Source organism: Phalacrocorax carbo, chromosome 4 (assembly GCF_963921805.1).
Source record: "Phalacrocorax carbo chromosome 4, bPhaCar2.1, whole genome shotgun sequence".
Taxonomy (NCBI): Eukaryota; Metazoa; Chordata; class Aves; order Suliformes; family Phalacrocoracidae; genus Phalacrocorax; species Phalacrocorax carbo.
The window spans coordinates 81,396,613-81,411,184 of record NC_087516.1 but is presented as its reverse complement, the minus strand read 5'-3'; the positions used below and the strand labels follow the sequence as shown (position 1 = coordinate 81,411,184).

General features: G+C 50.4%; 1 protein-coding gene across 2 annotated transcripts in view; it reads left to right on the top strand.

Annotated features, from left to right (window-relative positions):
• The window catches only part of FRAS1 (Fraser extracellular matrix complex subunit 1), a 173,103-nt gene extending 159,408 nt beyond the window's left edge, over positions 1-13,695 (top strand). For both annotated transcript variants that reach the window (XM_064450662.1, XM_064450661.1), the window contains 14 exons: positions 21-221; positions 1,574-1,761; positions 1,949-2,224; positions 3,276-3,508; positions 3,907-4,067; positions 4,866-5,080; positions 6,484-6,634; positions 7,673-7,780; positions 7,957-8,116; positions 8,855-8,971; positions 9,682-9,848; positions 10,181-10,386; positions 11,552-11,698; positions 12,682-13,695. In XM_064450662.1, the coding sequence (XP_064306732.1) occupies positions 21-221; positions 1,574-1,761; positions 1,949-2,224; positions 3,276-3,508; positions 3,907-4,067; positions 4,866-5,080; positions 6,484-6,634; positions 7,673-7,780; positions 7,957-8,116; positions 8,855-8,971; positions 9,682-9,848; positions 10,181-10,386; positions 11,552-11,698; positions 12,682-13,266 (2,915 nt within the window). In that variant the 3' untranslated portion in view covers positions 13,267-13,695. The remainder of the gene's footprint in view (positions 1-20; positions 222-1,573; positions 1,762-1,948; positions 2,225-3,275; positions 3,509-3,906; positions 4,068-4,865; positions 5,081-6,483; positions 6,635-7,672; positions 7,781-7,956; positions 8,117-8,854; positions 8,972-9,681; positions 9,849-10,180; positions 10,387-11,551; positions 11,699-12,681) is intronic.
• Positions 13,696-14,572: the final 877 nt, after the last annotated feature.

The following is a 14,572-nucleotide window of genomic DNA, read 5'->3' as shown; positions in this document are numbered from 1 at the left end:
CTTCACTGCTCTTTCTTTAGCACCCACCATTGAGTTTGAAGAAGCTGCGTACCAAATACGGGAGCCGCCTGGCCCGGAGGGTGTTGCTGTTTTAAATATCAAGGTGGTCCGGAGAGGGGATCAGAACAGGACCTCAAAAGTCCGCTGTAGCACCCGCGATGGCTCAGCTCAGGCTGGAGTGGATTACTATCCCAAGAGTCGAATGCTCAAATTCAGCCCAGGTAAAGGGTCCTTGGAGGGAAGGTTAGAGGTGGCGGCGTGACCAGTGACATTTTGTGTGTATCAGAAAGGAACATGGAAGGGAAACATTCAGGAGATTTGGAAAAAGCCACTTTTTGCACGAGGCTTACAGCACAACACAGGTCTGACTGCTCCCAGTCAAGTGAACAGCATTAGCTGTAAGAAGGCATAACATACCCTTAGATTTGGGGGTTTAGATTTAATTTGCAGTTTGTTCTCGGGCTCATCACAGTCTTTGTGGGAAGAAACACCTATCCAGCTCTTCAGTGTGTTACAGGTGGGATGCAAGACTTTCCCCCTTTCCTTGCATTAGACGTGTCCTTTCCCCTCTCCCCCTCCGGTTGCCTAATCATTCTCAGTTCAAACCCACTGGTGTCTGAGCACCAGCCCTCTCCGCTCGATAAGCAAAGTGCCAAGCTGCTGCCCCAGCAGGGGGCAATAAAAAGCAGGAGGGAATGACAGCCTGGAGGTGCTGACCTCTTTACTGGGCAGACTGTAAATGCCTAAGGAGACAGCAAGGTGGTTGAGACTTTGTGCTCGCTGGAATTTATGTCACTTGAAAAAATGGGAAGGCCATCCCAAATCTTGCCACGTTTTCCCTTACATACAACATTTCATCCCTTCACAGTGCTCCATTGGATGAGAAGGATCTGGGGGGGCAGTTCTGGTTTTTTTGGTAATGTATTTTAAATATACTACATAGACCACTTACTGTGTGGTCTTTTTTAAAGCGTGACTTTTCTGAGCTGCAGCCTTGCACTCTGCTGCGGCTGTAATCTTGTTACGCATAAAAGGCTGAGCTGTTAAATGAAGGGTGATCAGAGCAGAGGAAGAAGGACTGGCGCCTGGCAGGTGACAGTAAAGTGGTCCTCAGAGGATGTAACGCTCAGCAGAGACCTTTCAGGATCCAGTGCGACAGCTCAGACAATGTTGCTGGACCAAGAAGCCCTCTGAACAGCTCTGCATACTGGTGTGAGAGAGCAGAGCTGCTGGCGGCAGGGGTGGGATGTACTTCGGATGATAGATTTCTACTACAGACAGCTAACACAGGACGGGCATTATTAATCCTCAGGTGACACCTGCTAGTAAATCTATCACCTGATCAATTGGATCAGTTGTCATAGCTGGAGTTTTATGTGTAGAGTAGACTGCTGTGTGGAAGGGGCTAAATTATTAGCAGCAATGAGCGGAAATAAATTTTATAATGCATATTTTATCATAATCTTTCAGTGGTCATAGCTTAGACTGGCTGTGCAGGATTTTTTTTATGAGAACTTCAGAGCAATATCTGATGATGAATCGAGTTCTCTTTCTCTTGCATTTCCTCTCACAGGTGTGAACCACATCGTGTTTAAGGTGGAGATCATGTCCAATGAAGACCGGGAGTGGCATGAGTCCTTTTCTCTGGTGTTGGGTCCAGATGACCCAGTGGAAGCTGTCCTTGGAGATACCAGCACTGCAACAGTGACTATCCTGGATCAGGAGGCAGCAGGGAGCCTGATTCTCCCAGCACCTCCCGTGGTAAGTTGCCCATTGCAATGGAAGTGATTTAGAACCCTTCAAGTACAGACTGAAAAATCCCAGTGGGGTTTCTTAAGTAAAATTAAGAGCTGCAATGGTGTAGCAGGCTTGGAGTGTGTGGGAAGGTTTGCCTTCTGTGCCCCTCCCCTCAGCCCCAGGCGAATGCTACCGTCTTGCATCCATACAGGTCGTCACCCTGGCTGATTACGACCGTGTGGAAGAAGTGACCAAGAATGGTGCTAAGAGGTCCCCTTCCCCGGGCTATCCGCTCATCTGTGTCACTCCTTGTGACCCTCACTTCCCCAAGTACCCCGTCATGAAGGAGCGCTGCAGCGAGGCTGGGATCAACCAGTCTTCAATACAGTTCAGCTGGGAAGTAGCAACCCCCACGGACGGGAATGGAGCCAGGTCGCCTTTTGAAACCATCACTGACAACACTCCGTTCACTAGCGTCAACCATAAGGTACGTGGGCCAGGTACCGGCATGGCGAAGCTGCAAGAGCACACAGCGTAAGCCAGCAAGGGCTTGGGGCAGCTCTCTCAGTCTGTGCGCTCTGTGAACGCTCACGTGTGAAATCTGGTTGCATTCCTGCAGCTGAGAAGTCACGCGTCTGAAAAAGCGGCAGCGCCTGTGTAAGAGCTCAGGAGGCTGCTGAGACCTCTGTCACCAGGGTTTGGCTGTGGGATTGTCTGCTTTCCTTCCATCCTGCTCGAGGTGCAGGAAGAGCTTAGCTCAAGTTATGAACCGCTGTTCCTTCAGGCACTCATTTTGCTACATTGCTCCATGTGGGGCCTGAGACCTCTCTGTCCCTGGACTCTTTACGTCCTGCCCCACAAACAGAATTACTCTTTTCCTCTGAGGGCTTTTCCCAGGCGCTCCCAGCTGTGATGTCTCAGCTCTTCCCAGGCATCCAGGTGTGTTTCCAGACCATGCCGACACGTGCGTGAATCTGAGACATTTTTAGTGGGTAGCGCACACTTCAGTAACACAGAGATCGAAACCTAAACTCTCCTCGGATTTGGGAATTGGCATGAGATGTGTGGGTGCTTCTTTGAGGTTTATTTTTTTTCCTTTTGGGTTCAGAAAATTTAGCACTGGTCTTCACTAAGCCTGCAAAAGCACCGCTTCTGTTGACGTGGGAAGTAGCTGTGAGCAGCCAGGCTCTTCAGTAAATCCCTGGTGGCAGGAGACAGATGGAGCCTGGCAGATCATAACAGCTCAGGCTCCCTCTTCCCCTCCCTTCAGTATGTGGGCAGAGTTAGGAAGCTGTAAAGGACCCAGCATACTCGAGCATCTACTGCAACGTAGGTAACAAGAGGCCAATCGCACCTGTGTGCCCAAGTGGCCAAGCAGACATCGGCATGCACGTGCTCCTAGTTTGTGTTTGCACGTGCCTCGCCTCCGTGCTGCCTCAAAACACCAGGACAAAGTGATTTTGCTACACGGTCAGATGTTGCAACGCCGGTGTGTCTGACCCACGTGCATGTTTTTTTTCCCTCCTCGTTGCCTGCAGGTGCTGGACAGCATTTACTTCAGCCGGCGGTTCCACGTGCGTTGTGTGGCCAAGGCTGTGGACAAGGCTGGCCATGTGGGGACCCCCCTGAGAAGCAACGTGGTTACCATAGGCACAGACAGTGCCATTTGTCACACTCCTGTGGTTGCAGGGACGGCCCGAGGTTTCCAGGCGCAGTCCTTCATTGCCACTCTGAAGTACTTGGATGTCAAGCACAAGGAGCATCCCAACAGGTACGAGCCTGCGGAAGGGGAGAGCGCTGTCCTTCACCGGGCCCCACAGAGTTACAGAGCTGGCTTGGCTCCAGAGGAGAACGTGTGTCTGAAACCACATCCCTCCATGCAGTGTGCCCTCTTGAACAGCGTAGGGTGCTGAGGGTAGTGTTCCCACTCTCTTCCTCGCACCCCGCTCTGCTGAGGGGATGCCCTTCCCCTCAGGGAACTGGAGTTGGTGGGACAGCTTAAGGAACACATGTGTAGATGGGGAAACCTAGCTGAAACGAAATATCAGGCTGCCGCTAGCAGGCTCACTCTGCCTGAGAAGTGCTGCTCTGGGGTGTGGGGTAGTACGTGAGGCTCCCGTGCCTGCCAGGGCTGCTTTTGTCTGCTGTCTCACCCACTATTCGTTCCAGAATCCACATCTCGGTGCAGATCCCCCATCAGGACGGCATGCTGCCCCTCATCTCCACCCTGCCGCTGCACAATCTGCATTTCCTTCTCTCCGAGTCTATCTACAGGCACCAGCACGTCTGCTCAAACCTGGTCACCATCAGAGACCTCAAAGGCATCTCGGGTAATTTTTAAAGATGAATTTTGCTTTCCAAACTTTGGTGTAGGGAGAAGCAAGTGAAGAAATGCAGCGAAGGCGGCTTTGTCTTCCTCTGGCCTCTCTTGACATTATGTAAGCAATAATTAATCTTCCTGTACTAATGGCAGTGAATAGAGTCACCCCAGTGAAGATGAGATGCAATGCGAAGGTTTAAAAGATAACGGGGTTAAGCAGCATTGCTCGGTTCGAGGAGGGTGTAGGTTCGCACCGTGCTGGTGATTTTCTGCTTTTCAAATCTGCCCTGCGATACCCATGCAGTTGGAGGGGCATCCACAGGAAGCAGATCACTCTGTCGGAGTCATTGTGGTCTCCAGCGTGGCAACAAGAAGTAAAGAAGTAAAAGCAAATTCACTGCTGAAGTAAATGCCAGAGCGGAAGAAAAAAGGCAGTTTGTGTGTCTAACGCTCCGGGCAGTGGGGTGCACACCTTGTTCCACCGTGGGCAGGGGGTCGTTCTACTTCATTCTCTTCATTTCATACTCAAGCTGTTCAGCATTTCTTAAAGTTTAGCTCCAACCTTTCATTAGTAGGTTCATAAGTTTGGTTTTTAGGATTCTTACCCCACTGCCATAACATCTTCCCTTGTGAAGACTTGTGTATATTCGGTTTGACCTCTAGGATGATGAACGGAGAGGAGCCCGTTAAGCCCCTAATACAATAAAAGTCACTGTCGTGAATTGAGACTGAAAATGGGCCCTCAGTGCTTGTCTTCAAGCTCTTTAAAATCCAGAGTGATCAGTGTCCTCATGTGTCTCTATCCCAGAGGCAGGGTTTCTGGATGAAGTGACCTACGGCAGCATCACTCTCGGTCCTGGCTATGACCGCCCTTACCAGTTTGACCCCACAGTGAGAGAGCCAAAGACGATCCAGCTCTATAAACACCTCAACCTCAAGAGCTGCATTTGGACTTTTGATGCTTATTATGACATGACTGAATTAATTGATGTCTGCGGAGGCTCTGTCACCGCTGACTTCCAGGTGAGGTGCCATATCCAGAACTCTTCCATGTAATCCAGACCTCTCTCCGTTCTTAGGCAAAGCCCCACTTTGTGTTGATGAGTATTCGCTGGGTATGTTTGCTGCTCTCCCCTGGACAGCCAGGGCTTGGGGGGTTTTACCTACAAAAGAAAGGTGCTTTGTGAAATGCATTTAATTTGTTTATTTTGGTTGGGTGACAGACGTTTTAGTCTCTTAATCTTCAGAGCACCAGTAAAATATTCTCTTTTTTTAATATAAGGTTGTACTGGAAATACAAAACATTCTCACCTGTGCTCTTTTACAATTTTGACTGTGTTCTTAGCCAGTATAAATGAGCAAAGAACAGAGCAGAGGCACACCGGTTCATAGTCCTCAGTGGAGTGAGGTCGTGGGAGTTTTTAAGTCGTTTCTTAATTAACCGACTGGCTGACCAAAAGCCAGAAATGTTCTACAAAATAGCAACTTCTGCTACTAGACGTGTCTCACTGCCCTCTCGTGGACGAATTAAATATGTACATCTCACCCGTGAATATCTCATCAATGTATTAAATTCCCAGTCAGAACGTTACAGCCACCATCATGTCTTTTAATTCCTGCCAGGCTGGAATACTTCGTTAACTTTCCTTTTATAGCTCAAATTATTCGTACAAATTCAGAGAAGCTACTTGAACTGAACAACTGCATAATTTAGTACGTGGAGGCTGGCACCAACCAGTCTGGGACGTCTCTCTGAGCGCTCTCAGGGGCTTGCGGAGTACAGCTGCGCTCCGCAGATGATAAATGTTGTATATATAGCCAGAGAACGGTGGCGTTTCATATACTCTTAGGGCCAGTCCTGAGCGAGCAGAGTTGCTTATTTTTAATACACGGAATTGGAAACTGAGGGGGTTTTGAGGTGAAGTTGTGACCACAGCTCTTTTTGTACCACGACACCAGTGTGCTTTAGCACTTACTCTTATTTAAAATGCAGGTTTGTCTAAAGTACTTATGTGCAAAGGTGAAGACAGTTCAGGCAGTCATCTCTGACGTAATGGTAGGAGTTGCGTAGTACGTGGGGAGCGCTCTGTGCTTGCATACTTTTTCCCAACAATTCATTATTATTTTTCGACCGACAGTCCAGCAATAACTTTTTTTGGTAAATCAGCTAATTCTTTGTCAATAATGCTCAGTCTTTATGGATCAGTTACATTATATTGCTTCAGAAATACTTCATCCCCACATTATCCTCCCTGTGTTTAGGACATCCATAGCCCCGAACTAAAAAGGAGAGTTCTGCTGCAGGTACTCTGGCTTTTTTTTCACCATTTGCTGAGCAGAACATGAATGCAGGGGGGTCGATGAGTCTGGGCCAGTGCCTTTCCTTTGGCAGGTGCATAGCCACCTTTTTTGGGTTTTATTGACAGGTACGGGACTCTGCTCAGTCCTTCTTAACAGTCCACGTCCCACTCTACGTGTCCTATATTTACGTGACGGCGCCGAGAGGTTGGGCTTCTCTTGAGCATCACACAGAGATGGAGTTCTCCTTTTTCTACGATACCGTTCTCTGGAGGACGGGTAGGTCTGAGGCATTTGAAGGGGTACAGGACAATTGGTTTCTTCTTGGTTTTTTTCTTTTTTCATAGTTTCTGCACTGCCACCACAGTCCTGAGCACGGGTAGCACTCACCGAAGTGAAGGGCATGCAGGCTGCGTCCAGGTGCGCCTGCATTCGTGTAAGCTTAGCGAGGGGCCTGCAATTTCCCCCCAGCCTCTTCCTGCTAATGGGAACTGAGCCCTGGAAAGTGCTGCAGGAAAAGAGCTCTCTCTTCACCAGACTTGCCGCAGCCAGGCAGAGGTTTGCTCCCTGTGGGATGTTTGGAGTGATTTCTCTGACACTTTGCAGTGATTCTTGTGTGGGAGCTGCAGTCACGTTCCTCAGCCTCCTAGCCCTCACAGACAGACCTTTTTCCTGTAGTATCCCCTTGTTTGTCAAAACAGCAGTAGTCCCAGCGGCAAGCCCTAAATCACTCCTATCCTCTGCTGGTGGTTACATCCAAGACCTACTATCCGTGCATCTGTGTGTGGTTTACCCTGTGCCTGCGAGTCTTTTATTTCCAGCTTGTCGATTTTCATTTCCCACAATATTTGGAGCCTGTGTGTGCAGTGAACCCCTGCCTGCAGCCTTGCTGCTCAACGGGCTACGAGGAGCAGACAGTGCCTCACCTTGGATTTTATTCTGCCAGCGGTGACACTAAGAATTGTAGAGGAGGGACTCGCAGAGCTTTGTTCACGGAGGGCCACCCAGGAATTAAGGCCAGGAATACCTAGAAAGAATTATCTACAACTTATTTTGTAAAACAAGTTACATTCACAGGCTGATCATAGCGGGGAACTCAGTATATTTACTTCCTTTATGCTTGAGTGAGACTTAGGTGGCACATATGGATAGTGGAGGAAGCACATAGCTGGCTCACTGGAGGATGAACCTGATTAAACTGTGCTTTTCTGGAGCTCTCGAAAGTTTCCGGAGCTATGTGGGGCTGACAGAGCCCGCATGAGGACCGACTGTGCTGTGTGGCCTCCCCAGTGATTTTGTTCTTGCTGCGCTGTGCAGGGATTCAGACGGACAGCGTTCTCTCAGCCCGGCTGCAGATAATCAGGATCTACATCCGCGAGGACGGCCGGCTGGTTATCGAGTTCAAGACACAGGCCAAATTCAGAGGTGAGCGCGTTAGTCCTAACAGAGGAAGCAATCAACGTACAAATACAGATCTGTCCTGAAAACATAGGTAGCAGAACAAGTCCCTCTTCCCACGAGGAGTCCCTCTGTGCTGAGGTGTGTGGCATGGGACCTCCCCGTACTCTGCCTTATCTGTCACCTCCTTATCCTCACCCCAGGGCTTTTTGTAATGGAGCACCACAGCCTGCCAGATGTCAAGTCTTTTCTAATGACTCCAGACCATTTGGGAGGGATCGAATTTGACCTGCAGCTGCTGTGGAGCGCTCAGACTTTCGACTCTCCCTACCAGCTCTGGAGAGCCACCAGCTCCTATAACAGGTGAGGACTGCAGGTTCAGCTGCCTTCAGCAGCTTCCCACAGCACAGTATTCTTAAGCAATGAACATGCATGTAGTTCACTGCAGCGGCGGAGCAGGTTCAAATCTAGGCCCTGTTGCCCCTTCAGCAGCCCCAGTGATAGTGTGGAGTGGTCGGGAGCCAGCCTTGTTTAAGGGCTCAGAGCTAGAGCACGCAGGGAGCCACTGTTAGGGCTGAAAATGCTCCTCTACTGGTTGTGAAAGTAGAGGGAGGGAAAAATGAGCTCATCTCCTTGTAAATGCCTTTTTCTAGCAATTAAGCCAGTGGGTAGGTAGATACCAGAAGTGACAACATACTCAAGGTTGTTTTGCAGTCCGCAAGCTAAAAGCAGGATTTCATGTCCATGGCTGACTTAATCAGTAGTGCGGTGCTTGGTGGAGGTAGGTGTGGTAAGATCTAGAAATACACGGTTCACTATTTAAAAAATTCCCTTTCATTATTAGTTCTGTCTGTGCCTGTTAATTCTCACCGTCTGTGCTCTTGCACAGAGGGTCAAGTGAAACACCGCAGGTCAAATTTGTCCCTCCTGCGACTGCTGGAGTAGGTGGACATTTCTGGGGCGAGGGAGAGGTGCTGCTGTGAGCTTTGTCTTGCCTGCTTACACTAATTAGAAAATGGTGGATGTCAGGCAAACACATCAGCTGGCGTGAACAGCTTGGAGTCTCATTTGGTGACCGCAGTGTCTCCTGTCTGTTCCCAGGAAGGACTACTCGGGAGAGTACACGATCTTCTTAATCCCCTGTACTGTGCAGCCCACGCAGCCGTGGACAGAGCCTGGAGACAAGCCCCTGCCCTGTACGGCTCACGCTCCCGAGCGGTAAGGAGTCCCTATCATCACGGCAGGACAGTTTCAGCACGTTTGGGTTGTTTGTGTGGTCCCAGGAGGCGTGTGGTACGCTACAACAGCAGCAGGAAGGGAAATGGGGAGGGGAGGAACATCCCCTCTGGCTCGGGAGGCCCCCTGCAACCGAGACCGTCCCTCCTCAGGGCGATGAAATACAGCTGGGCTGAGCTGGTGGTCAGGGTGCTCCAGACAGTCTGTAGCACATCAGGGTCTGTTACTCCTGAGCACAATCAGGCGTCTTTGCTTTCTTTAGAAAAAAAGAACTTTCTTATAAAAAGTTGCCTTCTTCTGTGTGCCTGCCTTTCCTCTGTCGCATCTAGCGAGTCTCTGGACTCCCAGAACAGGGGCTGGCCTGGGTCGTATGTCTCGGCCAGCGGTTTTCAGCCTCGGGTCTGCAGAAGCCCACGTAGCCTTCGGCTGTTCCCAGACAGAAGCAAAATCGATCCTGTTGGGAGGAGGCTTCAGCTGGTTGTGCAGAGCCCTGCACCATTACTGGAAAACTGGGGCAGGGCGAGGGGCAACAAGTCACCTTGGGTCTCATACCTCCGCAGTACGGGCTGCTAGACTATGAATAGTAAAGCAGGAGGGAAGGAAGGTGAAGCAGACTGTGTAGGTCACCAGCGTGTAACTTGAGATGTGCCCAGACTAAACCTCTCCTTCTTCTTTTCCTGTCCGAACTTCAGGTTTTTGATCCCCATTGCCTTCCAGCAGACAAACCGCCCGGTTCCTGTTGTCTATTCCCTAAACACGGAGTTTCAGCTCTGTAACAATGAGAAGGTGTTTCTGATGGACCCCACCAAATCCGAAATGTCTCTGGCAGAAATGGATTACAAAGGGGCTTTTTCAAAGGGTAGGATTTATTTTCTTTCTCTTTACTGTTCTGCTTTGTAGCTAATGTTGCTGTCTTCACAACTTTCATTCCTCTGAAAGAGAAGGGTAAAACCCAGATGTGGCTTTGCCTCTTTCACAGCAACAAACGGCATTTTGAGCCTGTTACAGCCCTATAATGGCACGGCCAGAAGACAAGAACGTGCTCTGGCGCAGTACTCTGTTATCTGCACTCGCAAATCCAAACCCTTCGGATCCCAGAGCCCCATGTGGTTTGGTGCATTTGGCTCTAACAGTGGTTCTCTTGTCAAATTGGAGGATTTAACCTGGCCGTTTTTCTCCCACCCTCCTCAGGGCAGATCCTGTACGGCCGCGTGCTCTGGAACCCCGAACAAAACCTAAATGCCGCTTACAAACTGCAGTTGGAAAAAGTCTATCTGTGTACGGGCAAGGATGGCTACGTGCCTTTCTTTGACCCGACGGGCACCGTCTATAACGAGGGGCCCCAGTACGGCTGTATTCAACCCAACAAGCACCTGAAACACCGATTTCTCCTCTTGGTAAGTTTTCTGCTGTGGACAAAAGCGCGATATCCGGCTTTGTGTGTGATCGTGTCTGGAGAAGTCCGGTCTCTCAGCCTCTTGCTAACCTAACCGACCTGGGAACTGAATGGCCTCCCCACTTGCGGGGAGGGGCTGCACGTAAGGATAGTTAGCTGGTTCCGCCCTCGCATTCTCACTAGCCTGGCTGTCCCAGACGACGTAGCACACTGCTGTTTTTCTGTTTGACTTCCCCCAACCCTGCAACATCCTGCAGAGTCTCCAGGCTGACCCCGTCACCCTCCCAGCCACCTGCACCTTTGAGCAGCCACAGAAAACCAGAGCCAGAATAAAGCGTGGCGCTGCGCTAAGCGCTTCCCTCGTCTGTGAGAGATCTGAAGTACCGGCTTGCAAAACTGTCCTCTGCTTCTGCTTTCTCTTTGGGGTTTATTGGGCCCGACTACGAGCAGATTCTGACTACAAAGGGATGAGAAGTGAAATGTGGTTTTCGCAGTACTGGGCAGACAGGTGCAAACCACAAAGACAAGATCAGTTTTTCCTCAGTCTTTATCCATGAGTATTTCTTGCTCTTCAAAAAAAAAAACCAAAACAAACCCAAACCACAAATTAGGAAGAAGAAGTAGTGAAGTACCAAGCTCCTAAAATTTCCCTTGATCTCTGCTTAGACCATGGCTTGGAATTGACAGGACTGGCATCACATAAAGGGAGATTTATTTACCAGTTACACAGAAATTTTCCTTCATTGTATACATCTACGATTAGCTCCCAAGATGTGTCCAGCTCTTATTACATGCTTTGCAGTTAACATTTGCCAGCGTCCTCGCTGGCAGCCCCGTTACCGCTCACAGGAGGAGGGTAGTGTCAATGGCATTAGTTTGGCACGCGTATTTGAGCAGGCTGGTTAAACTCAACTCCCGATCTTCAGCTCTACACACCTAACATTGATGCAATCAGCGCTAAAACAGTATGAAGTGCCTATTATAGGTCATAAATATTTTCTGTGCAGTGAGCTATGTGTTTAAAGAACCGTCCGTGCCCGCGTGTAGGTGTGGAGGCTGGGCACTTGGGTTCGATTTCTGCAGCAGTAGGTGGGTGTGATTTAGTGACCTGCCTTCCGGCTTCCCTTTGGAAAGATGACCCTCCATAACGCCTCTCTGATTTCCAGGACCGAAACCAACCAGAAGTGACGGATAAGTATTTCCACGATGTGCCTTTCGATGCCCACTTTGCCTCCGAACTGTCCGAGTTCCACTCGGTAAGCAGCATGCCCGGAGTCGATGGATTTACTCTCAAGGTGGATGCTCTCTACAAGGTACGTACCAAGTGATACCGGTAGCCCAAAACTAACTTCTCTGTCCAGGATGTCCCAAATACTTTGTGAATTGTAGGCTCTGGGCCCGACGCCAGGGTAGGCCTTGCAGCCTTCTGCAGTGTAACAGCAACCCACAACCAACTTTTCTGGCGTGGTGGGACGCGCTGTCTCCCTTCCCACCTGCAACACGATCTCCGTGAAGCAAAGTGACCTCACGTACAGGTGATCACCTGCCACATGCAGATCAAGGCCTCTCCCTGATTTGCCTGGGGATAAATGCGAGGTGAGAGATCGGTGTCTTTGTTGAGCGGTGGGGCACGTAAGCGGTTCTGTCCCTTCCTCTGAAGGGAGCTGCCGCTCGGAGCTCTCCGCGCCCCTTCCCAATTACAGGGGCAGGCGACCTCTGGCTGCAGTTCCTCTCTGTGTGCAGAGGCTGGCAAGTATGAGACTCGGAGGAGCCAAGCAGATGGTGGCAGAAACAGGAGGGACACAGAGGAAGCTCTCGATCGAGGGCAGAATTTTATATCCTGATTTCTGGGCTTTTTTTGTCCCTCCCCAGAGAGGCCCTCTTTGTAACTCAGTGACCTCTGTTTGCCTAAGGGGCTTCCTGACATAGGATCGTACCATAAATTAGCAGGGGAGCCAGTCACAGAGCAAACTCCAGCACAGAAAATGAAGATGAGTAATTTGTTCTGGTGAATTATTTTTTTTTCCAAAGCACTCAGGAGAGAATCTCTTTAAAAACATATTATTTCTGTTCCTGAATTAATTATTGCAGTTGCCAAAGATACAACAAGACTGAACACCTGCTTGGTGGTAAATACTATTGCAGGTGCTCATAAAAACACACTGAGCTTTTTTGTTGATAGGAGTCAAGAAACAGGAGAAAAAACGCAACCAGCTCTGCCTTTACTTAACAAAATCACTTGATCTAAAAGCCGTGGTTAAAATTAACTGTGTGCCTGCCTTCCCTTTCTTAAAAGGTGGAAGCTGGACACCAGTGGTACCTGCAAGTCATCTACGTCATTGGCCCAGAGAGCCGGGCAGGGCCTCGCGTTCAGCGATCCCTCACCCGCCGCTGGAGGCGAGGCCGCAGGGACTTGGTCGATAGCGACGGGAGGCTGATGCTGGACGACTCCTTGATCTACGACAACGAAGGCGACCAAATCAAGAACGGCACCAACATGAAGTCGCTGATCTTGGAGAGGGAGGAAGCCGCCGTCGCGGCCTCCCTATCCCAGACGGGCGCTTCCCTGGGGAGCGCCTTTGCTGCCGTCACCCTGCTGCTGCTGGTGCTTTCCGGAGTTTGCCTCCTTGCCAGGAAGTGTCGAAAGCTGCGGAGGAAGCGGGAGGCTGCCAGAGCCGCCGCGGAAGAGCATCCCCTGAACACCAAGGTGGAGCTGCCCAGGGGAGCGGGGAGGGCCCTGGACAGCCGGTATTGCACCGTGAGGAACGTTAATATATTGAGGGAAACTGGGGGCGTCTGCGAGGGGAAAGGCAGGAAGGTGAAGCAGGTGAACTTGGAAGTCAAAGTCCACAGCAATTTGCACGATGGAACAGAAGTTTAGTGGAGCACGCACTTGGGTTTGCTAAAAGCTTTTTATAAGTTGTAAAAAAGTAATAATCCAAAAAAGAAAGAAACGCTAAGAAGAGTTATGCTGGTATTTTTGTACTCTTGTGGGAAGGAGGAGTGGCTATAGCTCACCTCTGCTCCCACCTGAGCCACCTCATTGTGCAACACCGCTGGAGCCAGGCTGAGCGGGCGCTGCAGAGCTCCCCATCCGTGTCCCCACCACGCTCCACCAGCTCCAGCACTGCCGCTTCCCTGAGGGTGGCCCAGAGAGCCCAGCACCTCCCTCGGTGGCGCAGAGATGGGGCCCGGGCCTGTGGTGGGCACTGTGGGGACATCGTGTGTCCCCCGGCACGGAGGGGTGGCTCTGTCAGCCAGGGGAGAGAGCAGCAGCGCTCCCCTGCCTTGCTGGGGAATAACACAAAAACCAACATCTTGTTTCGTACCCGAGGCAAGCGGCCTTGGTTTGCTGCTTAAAACGAGGCAAAACCCAACAGAACACCAAACTGCCACCCTGGTGCTCAGTATGCAGGGGCTGGGAGGTTCATTGGGGGGTGCCACCTCTCATCTCGCCGCGCGCCAGAGAGTAAAGTTTGAATATAAACCTGCTGCAGAGCGTAACTGGGGTGTCCTTTTGTCCTTTCCCTGCGCCTCCCCCCTCCTTTGGCCCCCCTGTTCCCCAGTGGGGCACGTGAGGGGTCCCCTCCAAGTCCCTTCCCCCAGAAGCCGGGGGCGCCTATGCTGATCCCTGCCAGCGTTTGAGCAGGAATATCATTGTTTAATGGCAAATGCTCCTTTACAGAGTACTTCGTAATTGGTACTGACTCATCATCACATGTCAAAATGCCGTGTAAATGCTGGACAGGCAGTGGATCTCAAAGCCAGAGCGTGCTCCTGGTTCAGCTCTAGAAAGTACCTTTTCCTCCAGCATTTTCAAGCCTCTCTTCATTAGAGCGGACACAGCTTTTGGCAGGTCAGAGGTCACTGTCATCACCTGAACAGTAAAGTCGTACCCTCATAGCGCACAGAAAGTAAATAATGTATTTACAGGCATCGAATATTGAGTTTAATATTCAAAGCGCTATACAACCATTGAATGGGTATCTGAAATCAAAGCTGTGCTTCTTGTTCTGTCCTGAAGAGAGCATTGCTGGAGGCTGTAAGTCATTCCCAGTCCTTGCATAGGAGTATCATCATGTAATGGTGAACCCATGGGGAATCCTCAGCCGGTAAATACTGGCTGTGGTGTAGAAACACTGCCAAAAGGTTGGAAGTGGGAGAGGGTGACGCTGAGTGCACCTCCA